General features: G+C 41.5%; 1 protein-coding gene across 5 annotated transcripts in view; it reads left to right on the forward strand.

Moving 5' to 3' along the window:
• Positions 1 to 6: 6 nt before the first annotated feature.
• Positions 7 to 15762, forward strand: part of USP3 (ubiquitin specific peptidase 3) — a 57827-nt gene continuing 42071 nt past the window's right edge. For all 5 annotated transcript variants that reach the window (XM_006027207.3, XM_025208416.1, XM_025208418.1 and 2 more), the window contains exon 1: positions 7 to 2293. In XM_006027207.3, coding sequence (XP_006027269.1) covers positions 2281 to 2293 — 13 coding nt within the window. In that variant the 5' untranslated portion in view covers positions 7 to 2280. The remainder of the gene's footprint in view (positions 2294 to 15762) is intronic.

Below are 15762 nucleotides of genomic sequence, written 5' to 3' on the forward strand. Positions count from 1 at the left end.
CGCGGAACGCCGCGGGAAGAGCTGTTGCCAGACGCCGGCGGGCAGCGGCAGAGCGGCCCCGTGACCACAGCAGGGAGCCGGAGAAAACGTGGGACGTGAGGTTGCAGAAAACCTCCCTTCCGCTCAGCCCTGCCGCCCAGCGCTTGGGTCTGGGGCGGAAGAGAAGTGCAGCGCCGGCTCCTCCACCGCGCGGGTGCCGGCTCGGCAGGGGGAGCCTGGCCGGGGAGACCTGGAGGAGTTGTCCGCGGGGAACGGAGCCGCCTCCCATCTGCTGCTTCTTACATACACTGGGACACAAAGCACGTGTGAAAGATTTGGCAAGATTGGTAAAATAGCGCAGGATTGATAACTTTGAACAAGGGGAGAGAGAAAATTCATGCAACTTGTACCCCAGATGGAAAACCTTCCATTACTGGCCCGCGCCTTTATGGATGGGAGGAGAGTCAAACCCTTCATTAGTCAACTAAGTGAGGCTGCCCCTGTGGGCTGTGCGTCGGGATAGGCCGCTCTTTGTTGCGACGCTGTCTCCGCAGTGGTGTGCACAATGCTGCCTCTTGTTTGCCGTCATGTCAGTGACAGTCATGCCTTGAGTGGCGCCTGTAGCAGTCGAGTGTGTTGGGTGTGACAGCTGTTAATTCACCAGAAGAAATCCAGCGCTCCTGAGCGCGCCATCCTGTTCAGCTGCTCTAGATTACAACCTTATAGATGTCTCTGGCGTTTTACTGCTTACACTACAACATGTCTTTCAATATCTTCTGTTTCTTCTCGCTGCCACCTTTGTTTTTCCCTTTGCTGCCTAAGAAAACAAATTCAGCGGGAATTGTCTTATTTTTTGCATGTTTCAATAAACGAGAACATGCTACTCCAAAAGAAGTGGTCTGCTGTGCACATCTGAATCCACTGTCCAGATTTCAGTGGAGACTTTCATCTCTTGTCCTTTGCAGACTAGATCAGTAATGACTTCTTGAGAGGCTTTTCTTTTTTTGGTTTCTGAAGTTGGAGAAAAATATTTAGCAGGTGTGTTGTTTTGGTTTTTTAAAATTTTGTTCTTTTCCGTGTGCAGTTCCAGGGCTAGTCTGACCACTGACGTGGCAGTGAAAAACTAGTATGGTCTCAGGGTGTGGGTGCCTCCTTCTGAATTAGACAATTGACCTTACTGAGAAAAGGAGAAGAAATGATGCTGATGTGTAGGGACTGCTCTGGCTGCCCATGACCTGCTGCAGGCAACAGAACCTTTTGGAACGCCTGGGAGAACGGGTCCTTCATGACAAGCATTTCAAACACTCAGTGACTTATCTCGGGTATCCTGGAGAAAATGGTTTTCCCAGTATCAGATTGACTGACTGCTCTATATTGATAGATTTCATAGACATTAGGGCTGGAAGGGACCTCGGAAGATCTTCGAGTCCAGCCCTATACCCCAGGGGCAGGAAGTCAGCAGGGATCATAGGGTCCCAGCAAGATAAACATCCAAATTTCTCTTGAAGGCGTTCAAAGTAGGTGCTTGAACCATCTCTGGCGGCAGTCTGTTCCAAACCTTGCAGGGTCAGACAGTAAAGAAGTTCTTCCTTATGTCCAGTTTTGTTTCTTATAGATTAGCTTTTTTTCCTTGTCTACCCCCAAAACAGACCATTGATAGCAAGATCAGCATAACATGTCATTTGGAAACATTTTGGAGTGCTTCTGTGAGAGAGGCTGTAGTATAACAATGCCATCTGTCAGCTGGGTATTGCAGATGGAAACGAGCATCATCAAAGTCAGAGAGCAGCTAAGGGCAGGTGTATGCCAGGCCGAAGGGCTCTGTTTGCCTAAATTAGCCATTTTTTATGCAGACAGTTGTGATTCCTTTGGAAGTCTCTTGATTGATAATGGAGAATTGAGAGAGCAATAAAAGGCAGCTTTCATGAACATGCTGAGCCAAAGCTACATAGGAAAACTTCTGCTCCAAATTGAAGAATGAGGACTGTGCTCACTGACAAGAAGCTTCTTTCTTGACACTTTCAGAACTTCTGTCACATTTTGTCTGGGCTGATTTCATAGGTCAGAAACTTGAGAGTTCCCATCTTCTCTCTTTACTGCAGGAGGCTTGTCCTCTCGTTATTTAAACCTGGTAGTGTACATGGCTGTGGGCCGAAGGCAGCATGCTCTTTCCTTGCCTTGGTGGAGTTTGCAAACTAAGTAGAAAGACAGCACCAAATGCACTCTGGACAACTTGGAGCAAAGTTCTGTCTTAATAATATTTTTTGTTTTCTGGCTTGTTGATGGACCTTGAAAAGGGAGATGAAAAAGCAAGGTAAGGCAGAAATTGTTCAGAAATGCACTGAAATTTGTTTTAATCAGCAATGTTATGAAATATGTACAGGTGTCTAGTATTTCCAGTTAAAACTTTCCATGCATTTTAATCTTTCTGACTTCTATTCAAGTTGGAGGCATTGTTGGCTTGGGGCATCGGCAGGATCGTGAAGTGTCACAGCTTGAATGCATGTGTCATGTCAGTTTAAAACCACTCTGCAACAGCTCAGATGTGGTATTTTTCCAATAATTTTTCATAAATTTGTGCAACCACAAGGAGCTGTATCTTGCCTGCAAAGCAGCGAACATCAGGCTTACAGAGGTGTGCTTGGAAGGGTCCTGCTGGCATTTTTTTTCTGGTATGGATGAGATGAATTAATTCTTTGTGCAGCATAACATTTTGAGTAATACCTCCAGAAAAACAGCTCTAGATGGATAGGATTGTGTCTACTGAATCAGAGATTTAATTTTTGTAAGGGGAAATTCTTGTACTTTTTTTAGTATGTTTACACTCTCAAGTGTTTTGTATCCTTTTCTGTTGAATACCAGATTTTTAAAGTAAAGTTAATGGTTAGTATTGAAGGACTGTTGGTGGTATAACAATATTTCCTGCCAAAACTAAATAGGTTCATTTGGAATCTGTTTGGTCTTTGCCTCTTACTTTGTGGTGAGTTGATCAGAGTCATATTCTAGTGTTTGCAGATTGCTGTGGGGCTACAAAGAGTACAAAAGAGTAAGTTTGGGAAATATTCATGGCCTAGAGAAATATGATTAGAATGGAAATACAAATGACAAAATGTAAGATTTATTTTAAATTGATAGAATAACTTTAAAAAACAGAGTTGCTAACTAGGTATCCTCTAAATTCCTTTATTTATAAACCCTTTCAGTGGAAGTGGAAGAATCTTCAAGGATACCATGTTATTGGATCTGACTCTGACTGCTGGTTATTTTTCCTTAGATAAATTAGTTACACTGTTCCCTATTCATTTGGGTAGGTGGCAGCGTCCTGCCATGCTGTGTTTTTTGGCATTGCAGTCTTGAACTTGTAAGCAGTGCCAAGACAAATATACTGTAAAAGCACATGTACGCAGACTTTAACCTCTGTTTTCTGTCTCATCTCAGCTCCTCGTTCTCCTTTCTTCTCTTATCCCCATCAGTTCTAGTTTCCTGTGTCTTCTTGTGATATAAGATCCTGGTTTGTTCCTTCTTGTCTCAGTCTAATATTATATAGAGGGGGATAATAGCCCCTATAGACAACTAGAACATGCTCAGTATTGAGTCCTTGATTTTTCATGTGGCCAGACACTTTTCCCCATACACAGGCAATGTCCAGATGAGTGCAGCCCTGCGGTATGTGGTGCCACAGACCACGTACTGCATGTTCGTGTGTTCTCTGTGCTGCAAGGGAGCAGTGTGGGATGTCCGGGGGTCAAAAAAGCTCTCAGTGAAAAAAAAAAAAAGTGGAGCGTGCGCTGCTCAGAACCGGAGTTGGGCTGTCTGGAGCCATGTTCTGGCTGGCGTCCAGGCTCCAAGTGGCAAAATCACTGCTACTGTAGCCCTGGGAGGCCCCCAGGACCCCAGGTAGGGCTGCTGGGGCCAGCTCATTGCTGGGCCCAGCCTCCCCTACCCCACCTAGGGTAACTTGTTGTGTACCAGGGGACACGTAGCACTGGGGTTCCCTGGGGACAACTAGCAGTGGCATAAGTTGACTCACTTCTAGTTGTCCCCAGAAACCAGACGTCCATGTTCGTGTGGACATGGCCAGAGTCCAACTGAGTTCAGTGACACTGGGTGCACCTACATGTGCGTTTTACTGTGGAGCAGACTGATTAGCTCTGTAGTAAAGTGTCACTGTCTATACATGCGCTGGTATTAGGGCGTAGTAAGTTAATTAACTCCACCATAAGGTAGTACTGTCAGGGACAGTGATGTCTTATGGCAGAGTTATTAACTGCAGTAAAATGCACAATGTAAATGCTGACCCGGGTGTAAATTGTGCCCAGTCAGCTCAGCCAGCAGGGCCAGACTCCTGCCTGCCACCTACCCACATGGTTCCGCATGTTTGACATGCTTGTGCCTCAGCCAGTCTCTCTGCTGCCTGACGCCGCCACCCAACTGACCCCGCTGAGCCTGCTGCCCGCCTGGGTCTGCTCTGCCGCAGCTCAAAAGTGCTGCTGCCCTGGCCACACGTGTAGACAGCGTTCCTGGGAGCAGTATGTTCCAGCTCAAACAGCTCCGGAGTTTATCCCTTTGCATTAATTGCATGTGTAAATGCACCCACTGAGGTCATACGTAAGCATTTGTGGGACTGAGGCCTATGATTGCAACCAAGTTCCATTATTCTGTTTTTTGTTGACCTATAACTTTGCGTTGGAAAATTGGTGTGGCCTGAAAATTATGAGCCTGACTTTGAAGTTAAAAGAGAGAATATTTGTGGTACATTCTCACATTTTTTCAGTTAAAAGTCACACAAATCAGATTTCAAAGCCTGATGGCTTATCTATCTGGGTTTCTGCAGCTAAAAAAATGGCTTGGTAATAAGCGTTGTTACATTTCCTTAAAAGCTCACGCACCAACTACATTTTAAAAAGGTAGTTTAGAAATAAGTAAAGCTTGTTCATTTTTTTTTTTTGTACTGTTTTGTTTTGGACCCATTCTTCCATTAAAGTCAGGATAGATCACGTGCTCTGTGTATGATAGCATGTTAACCTCTGGCTCAGCCTGGAAAGAATACAAGGACATTTTTATAGTACCTCTTCGGCTCAAGGATTAGAGGCCTGTGTTTCTTGAGCGGAAGAACCAGAGCTCTATTCTTTTATCAATAGCTTTGTGTTCTGTGGAAATGAGGTAACCTCTCTACGTTTAGTGTTCAATCCTACCTGAATCTTTAAATGACTTGCCAAAGGTTATACAGGAAGCTTGTTGTAGATGCAGCTCTGATCTGAGTTGGTAGACTCCGAGCTTATCTATTAGAGTGACTCTTATATAGATTATTCCAAATCTCATTATAGTTGTCTTAACTATAATCAGTCTAATTATGCTCACCTACCTTTCTCAAGTCCTTTAACATGTACTGGTAAAAAAGCAGTAGGTAAATGCAAAGCATTTGCATTAGTCTATTTTTAGGCAGCTTCATTAACTTGGTTGGAAGACAGTATGGCCTAGTAGGTTGGATGCATGCTTCGGAACTAACCAGAATAGTTTCTGCTCTTTGATCTGACATTTTAATGTAAGACTTGTTAGCTCTCTTACCAATATTTGGTGCGAAGGTAGACCCTGTTAGTTAACGTGCTCAACATCACTCACTCCCTTATCTAGTGACATCACTTTCTGTCTAGTTAAACCTTTAAAAATATCTTCCTAATTTCTGTCAGATTTTTTTACTTTAGGTGGGGGTGTGTGGAGGGCCAACAACTTTTATTTCAGGGTGGAATACAAGTGATATGTGTATTTCCTTATGACACATGTTACATACTCAGTGTGTGTAATTTGGCGACAGCATAAGATTAGATGTTTTTGGATGCAAGGGGTTTCTTATTTTTTGTAGATGACTGTTTATCACAGTCTTAAAATGATTTGTCAAATAAATTCTTGTTCTAAAACTGCTCTCTTTTCAGAATATCTGTTAAATTTAAATGACCCCGTGCAACTGAAACGTCACATTATCCGTTTATATCTAGTTGAAATATCACAAATCCCCTAGATAATTAACTGGCTTATAGAAATTGGCAGATTTTCTACTACATTGCAATCAGATACCATTTTAACTTTCCTGTAAAATAGCACATTTCAGAGGCCCTGAGCCTACCAACGGGCAGACCCCTTGTGCTAGGTTGAGCAGTGTTTATATCACTTGAGATTTTGTGCCAGTACAAATGTCTGTGTCTAGGTAAAGTTCCAGGATCTGGTCCTTGTATGGTTAATAGCTTTGGTTGGTTGTTTTCTGCTTCAGTTGTTAAATAAAAGATTTTAATCCAGGGGGCTCTTGACTCCCCGCATCTTTTTGGCTCAGACTGTTACCTATTACTGTTTTAGGGGAGAGAGAATTGAGAGAGTCTGTAATAAATGGGAAGTTGGGTTCTTCTCTTCTTGATAGCCCTATACCAAAGAAAAAAAAAAGTTATGGCATCAGATTACTAGGGGATTCACAGAATTCCTTTCCTTTAGCTTTGGAGAGTTCTTAAGAATAGCAGTGAAATGCTATCTTCGCTTTAGTTTTCACTGATCTGTCTGATTCGTCTTTTGTTTTGATCACTTTCTGCATTTACTGTTTTTTCAATTGCATCCTACAGTTCTAAATTATTTGTCTTCCAAGCCATGAAGGAACTATTTTTAATGCTTTTTAAAATTTAAACACAAGTTAAGAACTTTTAAAAACTTAAGTAACTGCTTGCACTGGCAAGAATTAGAGCTCAGCGCATCCCTTCAGATACAGACTGTTCAGAATGTGATGGAGAAGCAGACAACAACAGATGTACAAATAAAATCATATTTTGTTATTTTTAGTTGTTAGATTGAATTTATGTTAAAATACATTAGTTTGCCTCTAGTCAAATATATAACACACATTAAACTTTTCCTTGTTGCAAATTTTGGATGAGGATGTAAATTCTTTATGGAAGGCAGAGGGGGAACTAATCACTGACATTCTGATTTGAAATGTGCTGCCAAATCTGCTTGTTCTGTAGAAAACCTCATGAATTGCCAGAAAATACAGCAGCTGTATGTAGTGAAAAATAACTTTGTTGCTTTTACTGGGGGAGCAACTGTGTTTGCTGTTAATGATGGTTAAGTGACCTTTTTCCCTGGTCTGAAGGAAAAAAAAAAAAACCCCACACACAACCCCTCCCTCTGATTGTGCATGTGTCCCCCTGTTAGTAATATCTAACTTATGTTTGCCCTGTTTTTTTGCTATTTGTTTAACCACTTCCTCAGGAACTGGTACTACTGTTTACTCTGAGTTAAATTTTCACTTAATTTCAAGGGTTTTTCCCCCTCCCCTGCCTCAGGGTCTGTACATCCAGTATCTCAGTTAAAGAATGCAAACAAATATGGAACTTACATTTTTCCATTTCCAAGTTCTTGAAGTATGAAACTTTTAATTACATAATCACAAAATACCAGGGCTTCAAGCCAGCATGGGTTGAGTGCAGCACAGGAAGTGAATTGTAGGCAAAGTTAATGTATTATTCTCTGAGCATGCTTCCATGTTATCATGTTCCTCAGACTTTTTAGTATCTTACTTTTTTTATTCTAGGGGAAAAAGTGTTCACCTATTTTTATATTTCTTTTTAGCTCTTATACAGAAGTTATTTGGCAGTTCTGTATTAAGTATGATGTTTCCCTTATGAAGTTGACTGTGGCCAGCTGGGAAAGTTCTTACATCAGACTAAGCAGTGTTTACAGCAACGAAGAGTAAATATCAGGAAATATTGCAAATGTTCTGTAGTGCATGAGTGTCTAAATATTAATCACTTTCATGAGTGCGTGAGAACAGGAAAAGAGAATGTGGTGAGAGGTTTCTTTTCTGACAGGACTTAATCATTGTTCTGCTTTTTATGGTGAAGGCTGATGGCAAAAGAAATTAGACTGTTTTGCACTTCTGAGATGGATGTAAGAATGCTGGTTTATTCTTAAAGCACCATTCTTGGCCTGTATTTTTATAGGAAGTCTCAGCCAGGTATATTGTATTCACAGTGCAGTGACTTGTCACAAAGGCATATGATATGAAAAGAACAGTCAGCTCATTTTTGGGCAGTTAGTAATATCTTCTGAGAAACTAGTTTTCCTTGCAAATGTGTTCCTTCGACAGTTGAGACATTAATTTGCCTTTGTCTTTCTTTCTCTTTCCTTTCCCTTGTGAAATGGGTGTTAACAAAAACAAAATTGTTTTAAATAGTCTAATTAAAATAATTTCCCCTTTCTGCCTGGTTTCACTTGACTGATGTTGCAAAGAGTTTTGTGTTGAGGGACTTGGGGGTCCTTGGAGAGCTAGTAAGATTCTCATGGAGGCTCCAAGAGGACATACCTTCCCATGTCATGGTGGTTATTGGAAGGTCAACACCTTAAGTGGTATCTGTAATGCCATTTTACTAGTTCACCAGTTGCCCAGAGGGTCTAAAGGAACACCACAGTAGAAAAAACTTGAAGTTGTTGATTAATGTTTTCACTTGTTGTTAGTTTAGATTGCAATTTTAACATTTTAGTGCTTTTCCATTACACTTCCATGTGAAGTTTTATGTGAATATCTATGCTGAGTATCTTTACAAAGTAGAAACTCTCAGTACTACATGAGATGACACTTACATTAATTATGCTACAGACCCAGATTCTGTAACCCAGTGTGCAGGCAGACTGTGGGGCTCAGGGTGTAGAGAGCAACATAAGGGTTCATGTGAATGGGTATCCTTGCCAGGTGGGTACCTGAGCGTACCACTACTTTCAGTACTAATTCTCTTCCAGGGAAAATGGGAGTGGCAAACTGGGATGGTGAGAGGTGGGACTCGGCAAAAGCATCCAACTCAAATGCAGAATACATCATTGCAGTTTGCTAAAGGTTTTTAATGCATTTATTTTTTTTCTATACTACATAGTTTTGTTTTGTTTTTTTCTTGGCTAATCTAAATATGACTTGCTTTGGAAAAAAATGAAAATATTAATTGAAAAAGTAATCATTCCCTAGTCCTTAAAATACTGTATAAGCTGTTATGATGAGTTTTTTGAGTAAATGAAGCCTGAGTTTATTCACTGCCAGTCTTATTTTAATGCAACCTAAAAATATAGCCTTGATTTATTGATAGCATGGGAGCATTGATACAAACTTTATTCACACACTGAAAATGTAAGTGAATAAATTCTATATGAAGATGATTAAATACCAGCATTTCTATTATTGAGGCAGATGTCCTCATTTGAAGGGATACTACCAGGTTGTTTATATCAGTAAAGGAATCAAATTTGAAAGATTACAGACATTGCACTCTGTAGTATTAAGTTTGTTTTCTAATTTTCATTGGTACCAGAAGTGGTGATGATGAAGGAAGCGGTTGTTTGGGCTGAAGGGTTTGAAGCCAATTAATTGTTTCTGACTACAAGAACAGAATTTGCCATTTAGAAAAATCAATGGTAAATTGAAAAATAAGCTTCCATGTAGAGTTACTAACATTGCAGCCTCATGTTGGCATGAGACCTAGAAACAACTTTTCTCCTACATTTTCAAAGCAACACATACATTTACCAACTCTCCATCAAGTTAATTAGGATGATGTTGGTGGCTAAATTCCTTCTTAATATTTTGAAAATTTCCCTTCCCTTTCTTCCCATCTTCTTAAACAAAACTTTTATTATACTCGTTCCACTAGGGCTGATTTTATTCAGTTTTTTAATTCAAAACAAATACTTCTTATAGGCATGTATATAGTCCAGTATAGGTTGCTTATATGGGTATCTGGGTGCTTAAAACCTGGACTCCATCACCAGATACAAAAGGTTAATTTTATAAAATTCTGGCATTCTCCTTGGCTGTCTTTTCAGTCCAGTTCTATGTATATTAGTGCCTGTCTGGATATACTGTTCATATGACTTTGTCTTGATTGTAAATATTACTAATTTCAGCATTAACTGACCCCTGCTGAATGTAAAGTGACTTGTATGTCCTTTTACTGCCAGTACTACTTGCACATATGCTTGTAGCTGCCTCTGTCACTTAAGGTATACCTTGTTTATTATAGATGCATGTTTTGATTGCACGTTTGTGATGAATGAAATAGGGGAAGGTCTGATGCCATTAATACAATCAGTGGTGGTAGTTTCAAGTCCCCTATGGAGGGGAGGGACCATGGTGAGTGAGAAAATAAGACAGGTTTTGGAGTAATTTGTGTTCTGATGTTTAGCTCATCACAAGAAAAGTGCTGCCAGCTTTTAATTCCAACAGGTACAGTAGGAACCTTGCAACAACATTTGTTTGAATAAGTAGGGGAGCCCATCAGTACAAGGAGCAGGTGCTCTGTTTAGCCAGCAGCAATAGCATTAAGAGTTTTAATAACCAATCATTGGACTTAAGTCACTACGAGCTAGGTCAGTAGTTCTCAACTGTTTAAGATTCACGGTACTCCTTGATAACTTTTCGGAATTTAGTGGCACCCCATTTAAAGAATAACATTTTTATAGTGCTTCTTACACCCTGGGGCACACTTAAAAGGATCTTGTGGGGTGCCAGATTGGGTAGGGCACCCTTGAGAGCATGGCAGGGGATAGTGAACAGTTGGAGTGGCAGGGGCTGCTCAGCGGGGCAGATTGTGGAGCTTGTGAGTGGGTCATTAGACCCCTGGGCTAAGTACAGTCAAAAAGCCCGAGGCTGAATTGATTCAACCTTTGCAGGTTAGTTTAAGCTGCGTAGATTGAACTGATAAGCAAGTGACTAGACATTCACTTTTGATTCCAGAAATGCAGCCACATGCCTGCAGTGGCTCAGGCCAGAAGCCAGGGGACGCTAGATCATGTGTCCCTGCTTGGCTGGAGCAGCTTGGGCCAAGGCTAGCGCACCCACCCTGCAAGGGGGAGAGGGAAGTTTCTGGGGCAGGTACAAAGCATCCTGGGATGCAGGGGGACAGTTAGTTAATTTGAATCTTGAGGGGATCTGGAACAGAACTTTAATAAACTGATTTAACCTAAATCAGTTGAGTCTGATACTACATCATCCAGGTTTATTTTAAACCAGTTTCAGCCATTTTGAAAGCAGTTTATGTGCACTGAATTTCTGTTGTTTTACAGATTTGAACTGGTTTCTGATCACTTACACTGGTTTATGTGTAATTTCTGTTTCTAGCCCTGAAGGAGGCAGCTTATCCTGGGGGAGGCTAAAGGGGGTGACAGCGGTCACTGGTGCAGAATCAAAGTGAGGGTGGCAGGGACAGGACTCTTCCATGCCCTGTTTTCTAGTCTGCTCACTCCTTGCCCCCAGTCTGTACCTGATAGGATGAATGTAACCCCTGCTCCTCTAGCTGTTTGAATGAGGGACCATTCTCCATGGCCCCTCCCAGTAGCTCCTGGAGTATGGGAGGAGTGGGGGGAAGGAGCCAGGCTGAAAAAGCATGGTCCCATGTCTGCCCGCCCACAGCAGAGAGAGCTTCTTGGAGCACGGGTAGTTGGCTAAGGGGCTGTGCTTTCAGCATCGCTTGTTCCCCTGCTCCCAGAGCTGGTGGGAGCAGCCGTAAGGAGTGCGGCTTGGTTTCTGGGGCAGGCACATAGTGCATGGTATGTGGCCGAGCCAGTGTGTACTGCCTCTTTCAGGGGCCAGGTACTGTGGCACTCCTCAGAGGACCCTGGGGTGCCACAACATGCTGGTTGAAAATCACTGTGGTAGATCAACGCACGGATTTAGACATCTGTTTCCTCTTTAATTTCTGTTGTACTCGCCACAAAGTCTGAAATGTAGTCCACAGAACCTCTGTCAGTTGCTGCCTCGCTCTGAAAGTTCCCAAGTCCCCAGACACCTGAATTTTTACCTGTGGAGTTCTCTAGGTGGGCAGGCTTTCTTGATAGTGGAGTACTCCGTCTTTTCTGGGGAGGCTTTTCTACTTTACATGGGCTAACTATAGATTTATTGACCAGAAAGCGCTAGTGTGTGTGACTCTAGCCTAGTGGCTTGGACGTTTTATGGTCCTTATTCCAGTGACTGTTTACTCACTTTTACTCTCTTTATCAGTCATTTGAGTAAGGACTGGAATCCAGGTTTCTCTTCCCTTCTCCTCCCCTCCCAGGTGAGTGTCCTAACCAAAGAGAGTATGCTCACTCTTGATATAGTTCTCTTGTCCAATCAGTCTAATTATTCATGGGAAGTGAAACCTGGGTATTCCTTTGTGATTGCAGAATAGCCTAGAGCTCTGTGGCTTGGGTGGCTGAAGGATGTGCATTTAAATCTCCTGAGGCAGAGGAGGATGATGAAAGGGGATCTTTCACATCCCAGGTGAGCATGACTTACGTTGCCAAGGTTTTGAAATTAGGTTTCAAGTTAGGCTGCTCCTAACTCCAAGAGAAGGTTCCAACTTGTGAATTCCAGGGAGAGGGATGTACCACCTTGCAGTCACAATAAATGCACCTAAGTCCCAGAGAGCGCCAGGGTTGAAGACCCACTTCTCATTGCTGTTTATAATTGCCTGGTGTGGGGTCCTTCTTGGCATGTTGTGTGTTGTACAGGATCCAAGGCACTTGGATTGAGACTGTGGATTCCACTGTGGTGGCAAGGCACCAGATGTTGAGCACTAACTAGAGTGCTGAATGGTGTGGCTCCCAAGTCCTTTTGTGGATTTAGACTTATGTTGCTAAAGAAAAGCAAATCAAGAAGCTAACTGACTAGGATAGTAATCTCAACTGTGACGCTGATTTGTTGTGAGACTTTTGGCAAGTCACTGACCTACCTGTACCTCAGTTTTTCTAGTCTGTAAAATGGGGATGAGACTTTGCACTGTTCTGAGAGTCTTGAATGGTGGAAGGCCTCTTACTACTTCAGGGCGGTTTCCAGAATTTTCATGAAAGTGATAAAAACTTTAACTGTTATTAAGGCATGTGGATGAAAAATCTTGTCTTTCACCACATCTGATTACTTCTCCTTCATTCCCTGCCTATTTTTTTTTCATTTGCAGCTCTTGTCTGTCTTTATCTCCTAAGTCTGTAGAAATGCTACTAGAGAAGGATCTTGGCCTAGTTTCCTAGGCCTGATGGGTCTATCCTGTGACACGTCATCATGTGTCAGACAACACAGCTGCTATTTCACATTTTGTCCTGTAAGCTGTTACTCCTTTTCCCCTGAAGGGCTGCTGCTGCTGGAGTCAGCCAAGCTCTCTTTATTGTGTTGTAGGTTTCGCATGTCAGAGCAGTAAAGGTTCTGAGAAAGAGATAGGACTGCCCTACTGTATTGCCAGATCTTAGTAAAACAGAGCAGTGGATGACTAACCAATGCTATAAGATTACAAATACAGGGAAGAAAAAGGAGATCTAATTGAGTCTCCAGAATATTTTAATGCTGTTCTCATCATGTAATTTTCCCTGCAGATCCAATGCACCTGGTTGTCTCAAAGACAGTCTCTGTGGGGAGATTTACAGACATTCTGCCATTATAATTACACTGCTATAGTTACACCAGAGTAACTCCCATTGTGGACACTCTTACTTGGGGTAACAGTGAAACTTTTTTCAGTGTAATTTAGGTCAATTTAGTGGTATACTGAATTAGCACAAATGAAACTGAAAGAAGTCTTCTGTGGTTCCAAGTAAGTGTATGGACACTGGGAGTTACATCAGTGTAGCTATAGTCACATAGTTATACTTGTACAGTGATTCAAGGAAATTCCCTTGCCTAGCAAGGTCTAAGCTATTTTGAAAAGGATGTAGGACCAGGTATTGGAAAGGTCTTAATGATTTTAATCTTGTTCCTATTCGGACTGTATCTGTGCTCCATAAAATAATGGCTTAACTATATACTTATTCCAAAGTGTTACTTATTCCAGTATTTTGTGGCTTTGCCTTAGTTTCTTTTTGATGTCATAAATGTACAACTTCAAAAACCTAGATGGAAATTCATATCTGTATTAACTGTGGCCTTAGATGATTTCTATTCACTCTTCCTTTCAGAACAGCCAGTTTGAGTTCATTACATACCCTTCCTTAATAAGGATTACTGCCAAATGCTTTTTTGGGTACTGCATCACGTAGGTTCTTAACTTGGCTACCTTACAAGGGCAATTTCCTGTTTGTCTCCTGCTCTTCCTGCTCCTTTTTTCCTTTTGCCTGTGTGTCTGAATTAGGCAGTGTGCTGTTTAAACAAAACTATTAGTTTGGGGGTTTGTTTATATACAACGCATACTTTGTAACTTTCCTACAGAGAGAGCCTGGAGCTCTGTGCTGTATGGGAGTCAAGTCTTCCACTGGTATTCTTGCTTCATTGGAATGCATTTGAAGGCTGAATGCAGTTACTAAATTTGCAAGGCCCAGAGTGCTCACTGCAGAAACCTTCAGCTTGAGACACGGGTACCCTGTGATGAGCCTGCACTGCACAGCTTGCGTAGAGTGGAATTTAATGTTTCTGCTACACCCCTGTGATAATAAAGAAAATGGAAGGCGAAAAGGATGGGCAAACAATCAAATTAAAACCTATTTCTCAGTGTTCTCAAATTCTGTGTGCAAGTCTGTGCATATTCTGTTACATTGTTTACTCCTTGGCAGAGGGAGCATTGCTTCTTTATTTATTTGCAAAATGCTTTACCACTTTGGGTACTATGTAAATAACTGAGGCACACCAGGTTCTTTGGGTAAATCTAATATCTTTTATTAGACTAACTTAAGTAGATGGAAAAAATCTTTGCAAGCTTTCAGGTACAAGTACCTGAAATAATTGATTCATTCTCAGGTGTCACTTGTACTAATGACTGTAAAAGACAGTATTTCCCTTATTATCTGCTAAAATAATGATTGCAACACTTCTGAGCCAGCTGACAGTGATGTAAAATGGCAAATGACATGCTATTTGGGGCAGCATAGCAGCATCATAAAATGTTATCTAGTCACTTGATGCCATACTTAACAATATAGCAACATGGAGCACCTGTGTTTGCTGTAGTGGCCGCTTCAGCTCAAGCTTCCAGCACAACCAAGGTTTTTTAGCTTATTTAATAGAAAATAATTCAATATAAAATAGCTAAGGTGCATTGAACTCTGCCTGCTCAGCTACATGCTCACTTAAATGTCTCAAGTAAGCTGCTTGTAGGACATAGCTCTATTTCAGATTCATTTGGGGGACTGTTGTTGTCTCCAGTGTTTAAAATGGCACTAGAACTGCCTTCAACTCTGTCACTTCCCACTGAGTCAAGATATATTAGGAAAAATGTGATGTATTTGTTTTTTCCAAAATCCTCAAGTTCATTTTGGTAAATCGTGGGGCAGCTGTTGAGTAGTAGTAACTTTATTTAGAACTGAGGAGGAATTTGTCATGACCTTGTATTTTAAAACAACCAGGTTTCTCAATAAAATATTTCTAGTCTCTGTGCCCTTAGTATTAAGCTTAGTGTCTTTATGGGCTGTGCCTTAGCTCAGAGGACTGAAGTGCACGTCGTTGAGACTTGGGCTTGGTAATTCGGTGTTAACTTCACTGTAAGTCTTCAAGTGACCATTTTTTGTTATATTTGAAGGCATTTTACACAGTGCACCCAAATCCTAAACTGAAGCCTCTACAAACCAATAATAAAAAATGCTCCTTAGATTATTGACCATCATGCTTTTTGGTGATGTTTTGACTCCCCAGTCTGGACTGAGGAAAGCATTGAATCCCAAGATTTAAACACAGATCACTGATATGAGAGCCATTATGTCAGTTTCAAAAAAATAAAGAATGTAAATCTTTACCACCTGTTAACACAGTAGGGGCTGACCTTTTTTGGTAGGTATGTCACAAATTAATCTCACACTCGCTTG

The sequence above is a fragment of the Alligator sinensis genome, unplaced genomic scaffold (assembly GCF_000455745.1).
Source record: "Alligator sinensis unplaced genomic scaffold, ASM45574v1 scaffold954_1, whole genome shotgun sequence".
Classification (NCBI taxonomy): domain Eukaryota; kingdom Metazoa; phylum Chordata; order Crocodylia; family Alligatoridae; genus Alligator; species Alligator sinensis.